This window comes from Entelurus aequoreus, linkage group LG21 (genome assembly GCF_033978785.1).
Source record: "Entelurus aequoreus isolate RoL-2023_Sb linkage group LG21, RoL_Eaeq_v1.1, whole genome shotgun sequence".
NCBI classification, from domain to species: domain Eukaryota; kingdom Metazoa; phylum Chordata; class Actinopteri; order Syngnathiformes; family Syngnathidae; genus Entelurus; species Entelurus aequoreus.
In genome coordinates this window covers 16470337-16487196 of record NC_084751.1, presented here as the reverse complement: position 1 = coordinate 16487196, position 16860 = coordinate 16470337, and the positions used below count along the sequence as shown (strand labels likewise).

Here is a 16860-nt window from a genome sequence, read left to right as displayed (position 1 = left end):
TAACCTATCTCAATGCTAACCTAGCTGTGTCACACCTCTTCGAACCACGTTTCGTGCAGCTGTCACTCACACAGCCTCGTCACAATGACACACTCTTATCTCAAAATGTCTCCCAGCTGAGACTCCTTTTTTTTTTATATGCGTCACACACGCACTCACACACAGAGAATTTACCAGAGAGCGAGAGCCTTTTTTCCGTATTTATAGTTTCAATGCCTTCTTACAACTATAATATTGCACAGTCACAATCACCAGCACAGTTAAAAACAAATTCAAATGACTGGAATTCGCTCGCAGCGCCAAAGAGGGGGAGTACTGGGCTTCCCTGCTTAGGCTGCTGCCTCCGCGATCCAACCTCTTGATAAGCGGAAGAAGATAATTATATGGATGGATCATTCACTCATATGTTTTCTGTACATAACTTTGTCTATTTTCTCACAAGCACACACATTTTGGACAATTTCCCAAGGGGGTGGTTGCGTGAGGGAGGGGGAATACCGAGAGGTATAATGTTTGCCTTTCATAAGAGGGGAAATAAAACAGATAAGAAACCAGGTGCTACACAAAAGTATGGATACATCTAAATGTACCAACATAAACTGACTCACTCAATACACACACATTTCAGCATTCATCATTATACACACACATTTATAAATTACAATACCACCCCATGTCCGGACAAATATAAACAACTAATGCACGCGTGCTTTTGTGGAATCGGCCGTCTCATTAACAAACACAGGTCCCTTCATTACTCATACAACGGCGATTAACCCGTTCAGCGGAGCAGCCCCTGGTTTTACTCCCTGACCAATACACGGCAACAGCATAAAAGCACCATAGAGTCACTGATAATCACCCAATGCTCTACAGTCATCATGTTTTGGTCAGTTCCATACAGTTTCACCAAAGCTTCACCAAAGCTCTACCATATGGAGCGCGATCTCTATCCATCTATACTGCAGCCAATTAAACAGAACGTCGTGACAAATACAGCTCAGTTGATCTCCTTTACCGGAGTCACCAAACGGTCACCCAATATGAGGTTTTCCACCGCTGCAGTTTCCACATAGAGAGATATGTCGCACATTCGTAGACTTCATAAATTTGTATGGGCCAAATGTCACACCAGTTAGCAAACCCTGCCTTAAATTTAGCTGTATCCAACTCTGGCTAATTCTGATGCACTTGCAGAAAGAAGCATCCTCTGCCAGCAACGACAGAGGATGAAGAGGTTAAAAGAAATTTTTCGTCTCACATAGTCTACGCTTCAAAAACACTCCAAACCACCAAAATTCTATTAACAATCCCCTTATAACTAAAAACAAGAAATCACAAGTTTTCAACAAACACACAGACAAATGATCACATATAAAACAACTCAATCCAACCATAATTTACCCCATTCCAGGTTGTTTTTGGAGAACCTGACTAAACCTATCTTTTGTCAAAAACAGGTTCAGCAATTAGTCTTATCGATCCAGCTCTCTCCAGGCAGAAAATGTTTACACTTTAAGCAAACTGCTTACCTTGTGATGCGCGCGTGCAACACACTGTCTGCCTGACAGAGAGAGCGGGAGCGGCTGTCGACCTGTAGTTTCTGGGCCATCCTGTTCGTGACGCCAATTTGTGTAGTGGATTGTCCGAAGCTTAAGCAGGCAACAAAAGTAGTTTAGTACAACACATTTATTTACCCATTATCAGAAGTGCAGGTTGAATTGAGTTGGCCGTGCAGACAGACCACATGTACTCCGGAGCAAACAAGACACACACAAGCCAAAATCTCTCTCTAGTCCCGGTCTTCTGCCATTTTTTATATGTCTTTTGTGCGTCACTTGTATTTTATCTAGTGCGTCATGATTGTTTTGTTTTGGTTTGTCTGTTCCAAAACAACCTCGTATCTCTTAGTCATATTTGGAAAATCTAAACATTCTGTAGACAGGTTGACATAACTCCATATTCACCTTTGTCCCACAACTGGTCCATTCAATGGCACAAAATAGAAGAGAATTGAAAATGAGCGGACATTCTTAATAGACAAGAAATATAGGTCAAAAGGTCAGAAATTCTACGATAGTAGTGTAGAAATTACAAAATAAAACACCGGGTTAATTTTCAAAATAAAATGCACTGTGTTTACGGCGGATCACATTTTTCTCACAGTAGAGTTTTAGATATTAAGTTTATTGTGACTTTGCTTTTACTGTGTGGGTTAACAAAATAATAATAATAATAATAAGGATAATAATAACAATAATAATAAGAAGAAGAATGATAATGATAATAATAATAATAATAATAATTATTATTATTATTATTATTATTAATAATAATTTCAGCATTCTGGGGATATAAGATGTAGGTTATCTGTTAGGAATATTGCCATCTCTATTTAAACTTGATTCATGTTGATTATGCCTGCAGCACAATGCCAAAAAAAGAAAGGATACAGCCCTCTACTGGCCCCTGGTCCATATTTTTGGCCCTGTATTGCGTTTCAGTTGTTTAGTCTGAGCATTGAGTGAGAAAGACCATAAGTTACAACTTGATGGTGTTTTCATCAAGTTAAGGGAAGAAGGACAGATTTTCACATTGAAGTTTTTTCCTTTTGGGTATTTATTTTTGTATTTTTTTTTAAAAGTTCATGTTGCACTGTTCAATGTTCAATATTAAAGTGCTTATCTTTAACAATAAATAGCCAATAATAAACCAGTGTTTTGTTGCTTTTCATGTCTTCCAAGCCTATGATAATGTGAATTAACTCATTATGACCATAATTTGTTGACACAAAAGAAATGGCAATCACTTTTACCTACAAAGGACACACAGCTAAGTAGTTAGCTTCCTATTAGCAAATTTAATTTTACATTAATTTCCATATTGTGTAAAGGACCAAAAAAAAAATTCCTGCCCTTTTCTGACTTTGAGCCCCTGCCCCTCTATAATCATGTGCACGTCCCTGAGTGGCTGCATACGCGACATGAAGCTATCAGCTAACTGTTGACCTATCTCCTGAATGACAGTCCTCATTTGGTCAGCTACACTCAGAGACGCCACTAATAGGATCTGATTTGCCTCGTGATTTGAGGCAAATAAGAGCTAGTGCGCTGGTTAGCTGCATTATGTACGCTAGGATTGGAAACGGCCTCTAATGAGGAAAAACTAACACCTGGGGCAGGACTATCAACAGAAGAGGTGTTGGGAGTAGGCATACCCCTGCCTCTGCCAACTTGAATGGGTGTGCCAAACCGTGGGAAAAGTGGATTACTCTAAAAAGACATGTTTCAAAAATGTCTGCCACAAAACAGTATAGTCTACCCCACTTTGTGAAATCATCAATAAGAAAATGGCAAATAGAATCAAAATGATAAAACAAATCAGCAGTCTGTGTGACACGTTACTGCTATGCCACATAAAATGATCTGTGCCACTGTGACACACTGTACAGTGTACAGTAATGAGCTTCACTGCAATATATGCTACCCTTGTAAACTGTGAACACACAAATACTGTGAACCGATGGTAGGCAGGACGGTCACCGGTTCGACGAACTTGATAGAAGTCTCAGGTCACGGCACCAATGTAACTGCTGTGTACCCGTCCCGCCAATAACCCACACACAGGCAGATTGGATGATGTGGCTCTTTACTGGTAGCTGCAATGAGTGATCAGAATGCACATACACACAATATGTGGTTAGCACCTCCGCTGGTTTCGATGTCATTAGCAGAGTGCGGGAAGTCTGCTCAAGTACATAACATTTTCATATTTATATAATTACATGAAATGAAATTACAGATGTGACTTAATACAATGGTTTTCAACAGTATACCTTTTAACGTGTGATCGTATAGTGGTTTTAACTTGTTTTTATCTTTACTGGTACTACAATGAATTCAATACAACATATTTTTAACTTGGGTTTTAACCAACATCATCCTTTTTATATATTTATGAAATAGAAAAATACAAAATACAATACAAGACGTGACATGACACAAATAATTAAATGGACTTTTAGCACCCTCCAGTTTTGACTAGCGAATATGACAGACCACGTTGTTCCCATGTTAAAATGGCGTTCAATACAAACTTAAATATGAACGTCTTGACACATAAAACGCACATAGTGCAACAATTATTACCTGCAATGAGTGATCAGAACGCACATACACACAATATGTGGTTAGCACCTCCGCTGGTTTCGATGTGTACAGGGGGAAAATAATATCGACTTCAGTGCAAAAGAGTAGTACATCTGACGTGAGCAACAACCAATTCAAAACGAAAATTCCCCAATGCAGCATTTCAACTGCTGTTAAATAACTGTGTATCTTACAATAAATTTCATGTTAGCTTTAATGTAATTTATAATACTTTGCAGAGTAATATCAGACCGTGGCTTACCATTAGCAGAGTGCGGGAAGTCTGCTATCAGCTTCCGGTTTGCGGTCATATTTATAGACTTTTAGGTACCAGCAAATGGTGCAATTTGACCTCTCATTGCATAACAAAACAATATACATATTTTAGAAGGAATTTCACTCAAATAATCAAAGTATTTCTTATACCCGTTACATATGAACCTCTCTCGGAGTGCTGAGTTTGACTTTGGTCAACTTATTCTTGTCCACAAAGTCCCAGTCCACAATGCAGTCATCTGCCCCAGTGTCAATTAAAGCCACTTTAATTGCACCACTTTTGTACTCGTAATCAATTGCACACATAGTTTTAGTAGATCACACGCAACACACCCACTAATAGGACACAGAATTTTATAGTTTAGCATGTGGTATTTGGTATCTTAGTAGATCAGGCCCTTAGTTTCTAAGTCGGTGGTAGGCAGTTTTATCCCTATTTTTGTCTTGTTGACCTTCTTAAAATATTGTCCCAGGCAAGTCTGGAAAAAGAACCTTTTTCTACTCACAGATCTTTTTGTAACAGCATGAAATCATTAATAATTGTTATCTTTAATGACAGAAAGAATCTTGGAGTCAAGCAGTTGAGAACAAACGTGAGCGTTTATCCTCTTGGAAGTTTTAATGAAGTTAATTTTCACTTCTATGCTGACACCTTTTTTTTTCCTTTGGCACAATTACCTAAAAAAATAAATAAAAAGTGATGTTACTGTATTCTTCATCAGTATAACTGTCTTATGGAAAACTCAGGTGCATAGCACACAGAGGCTACTATATCCTTCCATCGCACAGGATGTAACTATTTCTCTAGTGAATCTCTAGTTAACAAGCCAAATTTTCATTATTGTAATTTCAGGACTATAAGCCGCTACTTTTTTCTCTCACGCTTTGAACTGCGCGAAAGTATGGATTTTTTCAGGTTCACAAGCTTCACTTACCGCCAATAAATTTAGCCTTGTTTGTCACATCAGACCAATGAATTGTTAAATAGGTCATTGAGGACCATTGAAATTGTTCACACTAAATGCACACAATAATTCAGTCGGCCATTTAGCATGTTATGGACTCACCCTTGTCATAGAGAACAAATGACGAAATGCACACGAGACAACCCCAAAGCCGAAGACTTGAAAGGAAACATCCATTGCACAGAACGGAAATCCCCCACCACTAACTAAACTCTGTGTTTTGTTTTTCAGGAATCTTTTGCACAGCCACACCTGACATGTGCTTGTCAGCACCCTGCCAAAATGGAGCTACCTGTGTGGACACCAAGGATGATTATGCTTGTATTTGTGTCAACGAAGGGGTTCGATACATGGGCAAAAATTGCGATCAGCTCTATGATGCTTGTTTGTTTGCTCCATGTGAAGATTGCATCAGCACTCCTGGTATGCCAGAATACCACTGCAGTTGCCCAGATGGACTATCAGGGAATAACTGCACAGAAGAGGTGGATGAGTGCCAGAGTAACCCCTGCTCTGAGCCATATTCTCTGTGTGTAGATCAGCTGAATGGGTACTTTTGCAGGTGTCCCGCTGGTTATGGAGGCCCAGCATGCCATCGGCGTGTAAATGATTGCATTCACAAACCCTGCATTAACAATGGCACTTGCATGTTGCGTCCACAAGGCTTTAGATGCCAGTGTATAGCAGGATACGATGGGAAGACTTGTGAAGAAGATATAAATGAATGCTTGTCAGAACCGTGTCAAAATGGTGCTATTTGTATCGATGGGGTGGCAGAGTTCCATTGCTTCTGTGTGCCTGGATTCCAGGGCTACAACTGTGAAATTGACATTAATGAGTGTGCATCCAGGCCATGTGCTAACAATGCTACCTGCATCAACGAGAAGGACCACTACACGTGTGAGTGCCTCGTCGGCTTTACGGGTGAGTCTAAATCTACACACACACACACAACCACTCACACACACACACACACACACACACACACACACACACACACACACACACACGGATGGGGTACGGAAAGAATGCTGGCACATCATACGTTGACATAAAAGTTTTACCCAGAAACCTACAGTCCAAGTCGTTTTCCTTCTACCTAAATGGAAATGTTATTTTTTTAGGTACAGTTCATGCACCGTTTAAGCACTGGCATAGTTACGATGATTACACAGCCTGCAATATTTGGGAACTGTACCAGACAACAGGTGGCTGACAGAGTTCAATGATGAACTCTGACTGAAACTTCTGAAAGAAGCAAAACTATGTGTGAAAAATTATCTGTGTACTTTAAAGAGGTGTATCAAAATAAATTGTGGAACATTTTGAATAGTGTCACTGCAAAGGAAGCCCAACAAATTAATTACCCAAAGTTTTTCATAGAAAATGATGTAGAGATTGAATGATTTTTTTCGCTAACATAGGAACGGACCTTGCAAGCAAAATCCCTAATTCTAAAATTATTGATGAGAGTGAGGATCGTCTTAGGAAAACAAATCCACATACAATATTTTTTAAAACCAGCTGATGAACTGGAGATCATAATTGTAGTGAATAAATGTAAAAAACAATATCTCCACTGACTATAAAGGGTTGGATATGACATTAATAAAAAGGGTTAAACATAACATTTCAATATCACTGACTTAGATATTCAATGTATTATTCAAAACTAGTACCTTACCCACAAAAATGAAAATGGCAAAGGTTTATACAAAACCGGCAACAGATATGTATTCACAAATTACAGACCTGTTTCAATGCTGCTTATATTTTCAAAACTATTAGAAAAACTGTTGAACAATTGAAAATTCATAGACAAACAAAACTTACTTTCCGAATGTCTGTATGGATTTAAAACTAACAGATCAACTTCACTAGCATCCAATGACACAATTTAGGAAATGATCAATTCTGTAGACAAAAAAAAAATTGCAATAGTAATATTCCTCGACTTAAAAAAAGCATTAGACACTAATAATCATACCATTCTATTTAACAAATTAGAATGGTGCGGAATCAAAGAAGCGGACTACAGGTGAATGGAAACCTATTTTATGAACAGGTATCAGTTTGTGAAGTGAAAAAACAGTTGCGCTTCATGTCTTCATATTCCATGTGGTGTCCCGTAGGGATCAGTTTTGAGTAAAAAGTTATTTTAAAAATAATGATCTTTGCAATGCTTCAAAATGTTCAAAGCTGGTCTTATTTGCAGAAGATAAAATCTACTTTTTTCCTGATAGTAAAATTCAACCAGTAGAGGGCACTGCAGCCAGAGCCACACATTGCACTGATAAGAGATCAGTATCTACATCGGGACAAAGTCATTAAACGGCATTGATACAATAAAATAAGCAGCTAGCACAGTCTTTCAGATTAACTGGATAAATTAGCAATAGCTAATACAACGCTAATGTTAGCTAGCTCAGGCCCGTTGTGCGTTCTCTCTGTAAAGACGTGGATTGTTTTTGTGCAGAGAACTCCGGGCATTTTGCATATAATGCATTAAATGCTCTGTTATCAAGACCGCTATGGCTGCAGTGCCCTCTATGGTTGTTCAGGGGAGTGTTTAGGTCACATTTATTTGTGCATCTGGTTTGTGGGAGGAATGTCTCATCGACACAAAAGCAAAAAAGCGATCCACATATGCAATTTATACAAATTCTTGATTTATTTGTATGTCACATTTTTATATTTATACATTTTATTTGTATATATTTTCAAATCTCAAAAATATATTTACAAATATTTGTTTATTTATACAAATTATTTATTTATTTGTACATCACATTTGTATTTGTATTTGTATATTTATTAATATATGCATATGTATTAATATCATATTGATATATATAAGTTGATGTGAGACAATTCTACTTCCATAGGTCCAGGCTTGTTTTGAATGTGATTATGGATGTACTTTGTGATACATTGAGTTATTCTAAACACGTTAATCTGAATAAATCGAGTTATATAAATCTAGATAAATGTGATCAAATGGGATTCAGAGGAAAACGCATGTTATTCGTTAAAGTTTAACTATGTAAAAGAGGTGGGATTCAAAAAGTGTATACCTTTTGAGGTATGTTGAATTTCATTTTGTTTGTGAAACAATAATAATATTGTTATTGAGCACAAGATTGTTCTCTCGCATTAATTTATATTATGCACTACATGTACAATATGGAACTGACTGTGACATACTCAATAAATATTCATCATCATCATCATCAGTCCTTACGCTTCCACCATCTCAGTGGCCTAGTGGTTAGAGCAGGGGTGTCAAAGTCAAATGGACGGAGGGCCAAATAAAAAATTTAGCTACAAGCCGAGGGCCGGACTGTTCGAATGTTCATTGAAAAATTTTTAAATGACGCATATAGTCTAGTGAACCTAATTGAACCTACTGAAAACCTAACAAATATATTCCAATATGATCAGATAAATAAAGCAATATTTTCTTATGGCTCTGTCAGTAATCTTTAATTTTCAACAGACACAAAAGACAAATTTCCTTTATATAAAAATCCCCATAACATGAACATTAAATGAAAGAAACCGGTATTCAAGGCACCATCAGTAGCCTATATTTTCTATTTTAGCAAAAGTGGGCTAAATTTACTTCAAAGAAAAAAACAATAATAGCAATTTTCTATCATCCACTCAACTGAAATATTTTTAAAATATAATTAAATTGAAATACAATAAAATAAAGTGCAAAAATCTATAAATCAAAAACAACACTTTGTTTAAGGAGAAGTAACATGCAGTGAAAACAAATATTAAACTTTAACTTTTAAACTTGAATTGAGTAAAAACTCTAAATATGTGATTGCACAGTAATGTTCACATTAAACCCCCCTCCTCCCTCCGTGGGAGGGAGGCGAGTTGGGTGCCCGAAACCCCCCGCTGGTTTCGGCCCGCCCCTTGGCGCGCGTGGCACGGCGGGCTCCGCGACCCGACGGCTGGCCCTCGTGGCTTGACGGCGGGCGCGTCCCGACGGGCCGCGCGTAGGGGTCGAACGCAGAAGTCTCAGGGCCTCGTGGTGAGGGGGTGGCCTGCGGGTTTCGGCCCGCTTGACCCCCCCGCTCCGCTTGGCGCGCGCGGCACATGACGGGTTCCGCCACCGACGCTCGGGCTGCAGCCCGACGGTGGTGCAGGCCCGGCGGTGACGCGCGGTTTGGGGAAACAAAGCAGAAGTCTCAGGGCCTCGGGGCCGGGTTTCGGCCCGCCCCCTTGGCGCGCGTGGCACGGCGGGCTCCGCGACTGACGGCCGGGCTGCAGCCCTTCGGCCGGCAGGCGCGTCCCGGCGGGCCGCTCGCCCCCTTTCGGAACCTTGGACCGGCATCCGCTTGGTGCGTGTAAAAGATCTGCGGTCTAAAAAAAAAAAAAAAAAAAAAAAAAGATCTGCGGTCTGCGGGCCGGTTCTAATAATAAATCAAGATCATCCCAAGGGCCGTAAAAAACCTTCTCGCGGGCCGGATATGGCCCGCGGGCCTTGACTCTGACATATGTGGGTTAGAGTGTCCGCCCTGAGTAGGTTGGAGTTCAAATCCCAGCCGAGTCATACCAAAGACTATAAAAATGGGACCCATAACCTCCCTGCTTGGCACTCAGCAACAAAGGGTTGGAGTTGGGGCTTAAATCACCAAAATGATACCCGGGTGTGGCGCCGCTGCTGCCCACTGCTCCCCAAGGGGATGGGACAAATGCAGAGGACAAATTTCACCACATCTAGTGTGTGTGTGACAATCATTGGTACTTTAATCTTTAATCTTAATGTATGTTGTCTGTGCCTTGTTCAGTGTGTGCTATAAATGTATTTTTATTAGCGCTCTTGCGGAGGGCAGCAGGGTTGCCACCGTGCATATAGCCAATCAGGTCGACCGTCTTTATTAGGTAGAATCTCCGTCTTCTAACGATAGACTTGTGTTTGCTCTTTTACATCAGGAGTCAACTGTGACAGTGAAATAGATGAGTGTGAATCGAACCCCTGCCAAAATGGAGCCATGTGCCACGACCTTATTGGTTTATACTCATGTGAGTGTCCACCTGGATTTGAAGGCATCCATTGTGAAGCTGATATTGACGAGTGTGCGAGTGAGCCTTGCAACAATGGAGCTTCCTGCCGTGACAGAGTCAACAGGTCAGGAAGCATCAATCATCTTTCTTTTTCATCTTTCTTTGCTCTTGACTTCACTTAAAGTAATAAAACGATGCCAATGAACACAAGAAAGTAACATAAAAAGCAATCAAATCACATAACACACAGATACACACACAGATCTCTTGAATTGTGTTTCTGGTTCTTCACTTCACTTCACTTCACTAATCCTTGGGCCATTATTTCTGTACATATTACCGCTTGGCACGATATCATGAAAGTATTGTACGTTTGTACTTCATTTCACTGTTATGCAGATGACTGCCAACTCCTTTCCCATTTATTGTTGTTCCTTCTTTGTTTACGTAAACAAGTTTTGATTAGACAGTTGATGTGTGCATTTGAGCACCAAATTTGACCAATTTGATTGCCGTAAATGATGATTTCCCAAAATGTGCATGGAAGTTGCAGACATTGGACAAAGTTGCAGGGCTGGGCATAATTCATGTTGATTGGTTTAATATGCATGAATTCCCGTAACTGCAACATCGCAAATTCCTGGAGGGACTGATTAAAATCGATATGGTGTTGGTACTATGCACCTGTGGACCTATACTCTTAGACTTGGTTGAAAAAACCTGTCATTTCAAATATGGGAGTCAAAATGACTGGTTTTGTATTCAATAGCAGATACATTACTTTTTGGTATAAGAGGCTGTCTAAGATCGAGACCCTCTTGACAAAGTGTGATTTGGAAACAGTGATCCTTTTTGACTGTAACACACTTTACTTTAGAAATACCCAGACTGCCTTTAAAGGAGCCATATGTAGGAATCTGGCCAGAAATGGTACTGCAATCACGGTCAAAATTCTGTAATCTCCTTCCCCTCCCCCTGACTGATGTTGCCAGATACGCAGCCGAATCCAGCTCGATCGACTGGGCTACTCCAAGGAACTTCAAACTTTTAGGTATTATTGTCTTGGACCATAATAACTGAATAGACAAGTGTTTTGTCAATAACATATCTCTAACCAACACATTTTACACAGAAATTAGGTGAGTACTATCAGAAAACTAAGACTAAAACAAACTACAACCAACGCAAGCAATGGTTATACTGGTGAAAATAAGTAGAGCATGCTTAGCAGCTTAATGTTCGCCCAAAAATAAAGAGGAGACATTTTACCAAGGTATGCCTATAGGCCACTGTTTCAAATGTTTCAGATTGCCGTATAACTTGGTACATGTCGTCCACAATATGCCAACACGAATGAGGAATTATTTTATAATGTGATTTGGCTGTCTCCATACGTTTCACATTGCCATGATGACAGCCGTGCTAATGTTGGAACCCATTTCCTCAGCGTATCAGCATATTGAAAACGAAATAGGCACTGACACTACCCATATCCACATAGGTTTTATTTGTCATAAAGATATTTTGCCCGATGACACATCGACATACAAGCTAAAGGCATCCCCGATACAAATTCTAGTTTTGTTCCTGGCTTTGTCATGAATAAGTTGAGAATCGTAACGTGACATGTTAGTAACTTTATCAGTGGCAGTAGCTAGACGAAGATGGCGGTGTGTAACTGGCAACCTGGATGTAACTCACTCACAGACTTTCTAATCGCTAATGGTGGAGGGCAGGGCATCGAGATTATAACTATAACAAGATTTCGGGGCTGTAAATCTAATTTTGAAATGAGCATCTCCCGGCTGAGCTACTGTTATCAGATATAAAGGTATTCAAAAAGAACATGATTTATTAATGCTTTTTACCCTATCAGGGCCTTTTAATGATGACTTGACATGAAATTGTTACATATAACAAACTACAACTGGTGAAATTTTATTTTTTCCCTCCTCAGATTATCAATATCAGTTGTGTCTGCGATCACATGATTCATCTTCAACTATGAAATAAATTTTTGTTCCAGCTATGAATGTGACTGCAGTGACACAGGATTTGAGGGAGACCACTGTGAAGTGGACGTCGCCGAGTGTGTCTCGCATCCCTGTCAACATGGTGCCACATGCTTGGAGGGAGTCAAACAATACACCTGCCTCTGCTGGCCAGGTATCGTGTCTAAATGTTTGTTTCTGCAGTAACAGAATTAGAGGAGAACCTGAAATGAAATGTGTGTGTGTGTTGTTCTTGAGACATCAACAAGGAAAAGTACCTTCCATATGAGGACCGGTGAACAAGTTAGGACCGAAATCATGGTCCCAATACGGAAAACCATTGCATCTAATAGAGAATGTCTCATTTGCACCCCTGGTGGAAATCTATCAAAATTAGGGTGTTCCCAAAAAGGAGGGATTTTTCAAATTAACCTAGTGTCGGTTTTAGAAGTGCTCTCCCTCTGGTCAACATATGAAATAACAAGTGTGTGTAAAAATTTGAATTGCTCTCCCTCTAGCCAACATATGTAATAACAAGTGTGTGTAAGAAGTTGAAATGCACCCCCTTTGGCCAAAATGTATTAAAAAAAAAAAAAAAATTATATAGAGACATACTGAAGTAAATAATGAAGATTAAAAACCAATTACAAAAAAATAAAAAATAAATAAAAAATTGACTAAAAGCTTGCCTTTTTTATATTTTTATGGTTTGTATATATTGTTAACGTTGTAAATACAAATCTTCATATATCTAGAAAGGGTAGTCCTAAAGAGGTAGGCATTTTTCGGAGGTCTCAAGAAGGCATAAATACAAGAATGTGTGTGTGTGTGTGTGTGTGTGTGTGTGTGTGTGTGTGTGTGTGTGTGTGTGTGTGTGTGTGTGTGTGTGTGTGTGTGTGTGTGTGTGTGTGTGTGTGTGTGTGTGTGTGTGTGTGTGTGTGTGTGTGTGTGTGTGGATGTGTCTGGATGTGTCTGTGTGTGCGTGTGTGAGTGAGTGTGTTAGCATTCGTCGAGTAACAAGATATTTGACTCTGAGGTGTACACCTGAAAATGTTGCCAAAAACCTTGCATGCTAATATTAGCATGCTTACCTGTATGCGTAAGAATGCCAGCAACTGACTAAAAGCAAGGAGAATTTTGACTTAAGAGTGGTTTGAATCACTGGGATTCAATATGATTTCACTCCTCAAAAGATAGAATCAATTTGAAGTAACACCTAACTCTATTTGTTCTGTTCACTCCAGGTTACACAGGCACAAACTGTGAGATGGACATTGATGAGTGTGCTGAACATCCCTGTGAACATGATGGAGAATGTTATGAGCGTTCCAAACTCACCCACTGGGAACTAGACTGGGAACTAAGCTATGCAAGTGTAGCTGGATACATTTGCCATTGTTCGTCAGGGTTTGCAGGTAGACCAAACATAAATTTTAAAAAAAAGATATATTCCTTTCAGTTCTAAGTCACCGTGTTTATTTAAAAATCCAGGAGAGAACTGCACCGTCAACATTGATGAGTGTGATTCTGAGCCCTGCCAGAATGAAGCCACTTGTCACGATCAAGACAACAGCTTCGCATGTACCTGTCCTGTTGGATTTTCAGGTGAGAGTTTAGCCAACTTTCAAATGTAATTTGTCGTGTGATGGTGTTTGAGATGATTCGAATAAAAACTGATTCAGAATGCCTCCAGCAGAGTTCATACAGTGCTTGCAAAACAAGTTAGCTGAATTCTGATTGGATAAAAGCTCTAACGTATAAACAGCAACACTGGAGCTTAATATGACATAAAGAGAATATGATGAATAATTGTATATATTTAGGTAAAGTAAATCAAATTAAATGAACTTTCCTCAATTTATGATCATGATTTATGTTAGTCCAGCAGAGAAGTTCTTGCTGGCCCTGAGGGCCCACCATTGGGTTTACGTAAATGTAGCTTTAGACGCTGTGAGCCTTGTTAAGGGTTCAGCGACCCGGCTCAAATTCAGAATAAAGAGTTTATAAAAATTAGTGAAGTCAAGAAACCATTGAAGCTGCTGGTTGTAGGAGCGGGCAACTCGACCACAGCCTGGATCTTATTTTGATCGGTTTTCAATTGCCCATCCTCCACTACAAACCCAAAAATGAAACAGATGTGAAGTAATAAGAACACTTCCCGACCTTAACAAAAAGCCTATTATCGAAGGGCCTCTGCAGAACTAACTAGATGTGCTGGATGTGCTTCTCCAATATGGGGGGGGGGGGGGGGGGGACTAGACAAACACAAACTGTCCAAGTGTATAATAGAGCATGTTATTTTTAAGCTCTTGTAAAACAGTGAGGGTATTAGTTAGACCAAAGGGCATGACGAGGTACTCAAAGTGTCCGAGAGGGGTGTGAAAGGCTGTCTTCCACTCAACTCCCTTTCAAATCTGGAAAAGTTTGGTTAACTTTCGTAAAAAATCTTATCTAATAAACGTATTGATTATTTATTTTTAACAGTGATGTTGTTGCGGGCGCGATAATCTATACACGGGTGAACAGAATTGTTTATATTCTGGATTTTAAAAAATGTCCGCAAATTACGGCTGAAGCAAGCGGGAAGAAAAATACTCCTATAATACACTCCTCCTGATAAGACAGCTTGTAAAGGTGTAAAGTTGGTAACATGGCGACCAATACAATGTTGAGGAGGAATTAAGCAAGCCCTATTTTTGCTAAAAAATCCCCCGTAGATCATAATAGGAGGACGGAACGTAGTGAAATATCAATCTCTTCTGGTGTGACAATGCGAGATGATGTGGCCAGAAACGCAGATATGAGGCAGTGTGAGTGACAAAACATATTCAATCAATATAGGGATCATGTTTACGTAGCCACGTAAGCCCTAGAACTACAGGTGCAGACCGAGAGGAAATCACAAAAAAAGTATGGTCTCATGATGATTACTGGACAAGTGGAGGGAACCATTGTTAATATGAAATTCAACACTAGCCTTGTGACGCACATCCATAGGACGAACTACCTTATAAGATGGTAATTCAGCAGGAATAGCAATTGTTGACAAAAGTGGAGTTAATAAAGCAATGGTCTTATCGAGAGTCTATTAGTGTAGTGATCTGAGTGTCTCTATTGGACCAATGCCCTACGGCGCGTCAGCAAGGCCCTTGGGCATTGAACCCTTGTAGAAGCGTCCATCGGAAAACTTAAATTAGAGGGAGAACGGTTGGGGTGGGGTGGCTGTCTGGACTTAGCAGATGCAGCGTCGGAAGAGCAGACGGTTAACCCCTGATTCCACTCGGCCGCAGACAAAGCTGAGACTCCCACTGTCAAGTGAAAAATGACAAAGGCCACCCAAGAACGCAACATGCGAAAGGCAGCTGCTTGGGATTCAAAGGGGCGAACGTCACCACAGTCTCCAGAAAATGGATATTCCCTAGACAAAAATAACAAACTCTTGGCACAAGGAGGTCAGGAGAAGAGTCCATTTGTGTCTCGTGCAGGAACACATGGAGGAAAGAAGCGACGTCTCTCAGCCACACACCCTCAGCTGATGAAGGGTGAAAGCGATCAGCATCAAGTGCATCCAGTTGTCCAGATTCCATCCGGAGCAAGGGTTACAGGGAGAGGAAAAAAGAAACAGACGAGAAGACAAGCCCAAATGAATAAAAGTGGGTCATAAACAGAGAATTTAACAAAATACCTAGTTTCAATTGTAGTACAAAGATCTTTTTGTTCGCCGATCATTGATGACCAATAATCACATTGAACTTTATACCCAACATAAATATGTTTTTTGTTTATCATCAAAGACTCAAATGGAAGAAGAGTTGCCTGGGGATGGGCACCGAGCGACAAGTGGTCTTACATTACGATTCTCCCGGAAACGTCCATCTTTTATCAATTCCTATTTCCGTGGCTTAGTCCACCGACCGGAATAATTAGCTGCCACAGAGGTGGCTATACAGCTAACTGTGTCTCCATAAAATTTGTAGAGTTACTGCCCTAAGTCAATTCATTTTCAATTGCGGCAAATAAATTAAATTTCTTACAAGTACTATCATCACTGAGGGACTGTAGGACGAGACTAAACATGATACTAACAGAGGAAGCGTGAGTTGGTACAGGAATACAAAAAATCTAAGCTAGTCGTTGGAATAGCTTATAAAAACACAAGAACTGAGTGCTTAGTAAAGTTTAAGAAGTGTAGATGGAAGCACATTACAGTAGAAACTGGTAAGAATTTAGCAAGTAGAATAATATGCGTCTAGAGCAGGGGTCCCCAAACTTTTTGACTCCGGGGCTGCATTGGGGTAAAACAATTTGGCTGGGGGCCGCGCTATATATATATATATATTATATGTAAATGTGTGTATGTGTGCGTGTATATATGTATATGTATATGTAAAAGTGTATATATGTGTGTGTATATATGTATATGTCTATGTATATGTATATGTCCATGTATATATATAT

At 39.8% G+C, this 16860-nt stretch overlaps 1 protein-coding gene across 1 annotated transcript in view; it reads left to right on the top strand.

Annotated features, from left to right (window-relative positions):
• Window positions 1-16860, top strand: part of crb2a (crumbs cell polarity complex component 2a) — a 61214-nt gene that overhangs the window by 20428 nt on the left and 23926 nt on the right. The window contains exons 2-6 of the mRNA XM_062031064.1: window positions 5621-6313; window positions 10340-10535; window positions 12438-12577; window positions 13647-13817; window positions 13894-14007. Coding sequence (XP_061887048.1) covers window positions 5621-6313; window positions 10340-10535; window positions 12438-12577; window positions 13647-13817; window positions 13894-14007 — 1314 coding nt within the window. The remainder of the gene's footprint in view (window positions 1-5620; window positions 6314-10339; window positions 10536-12437; window positions 12578-13646; window positions 13818-13893; window positions 14008-16860) is intronic.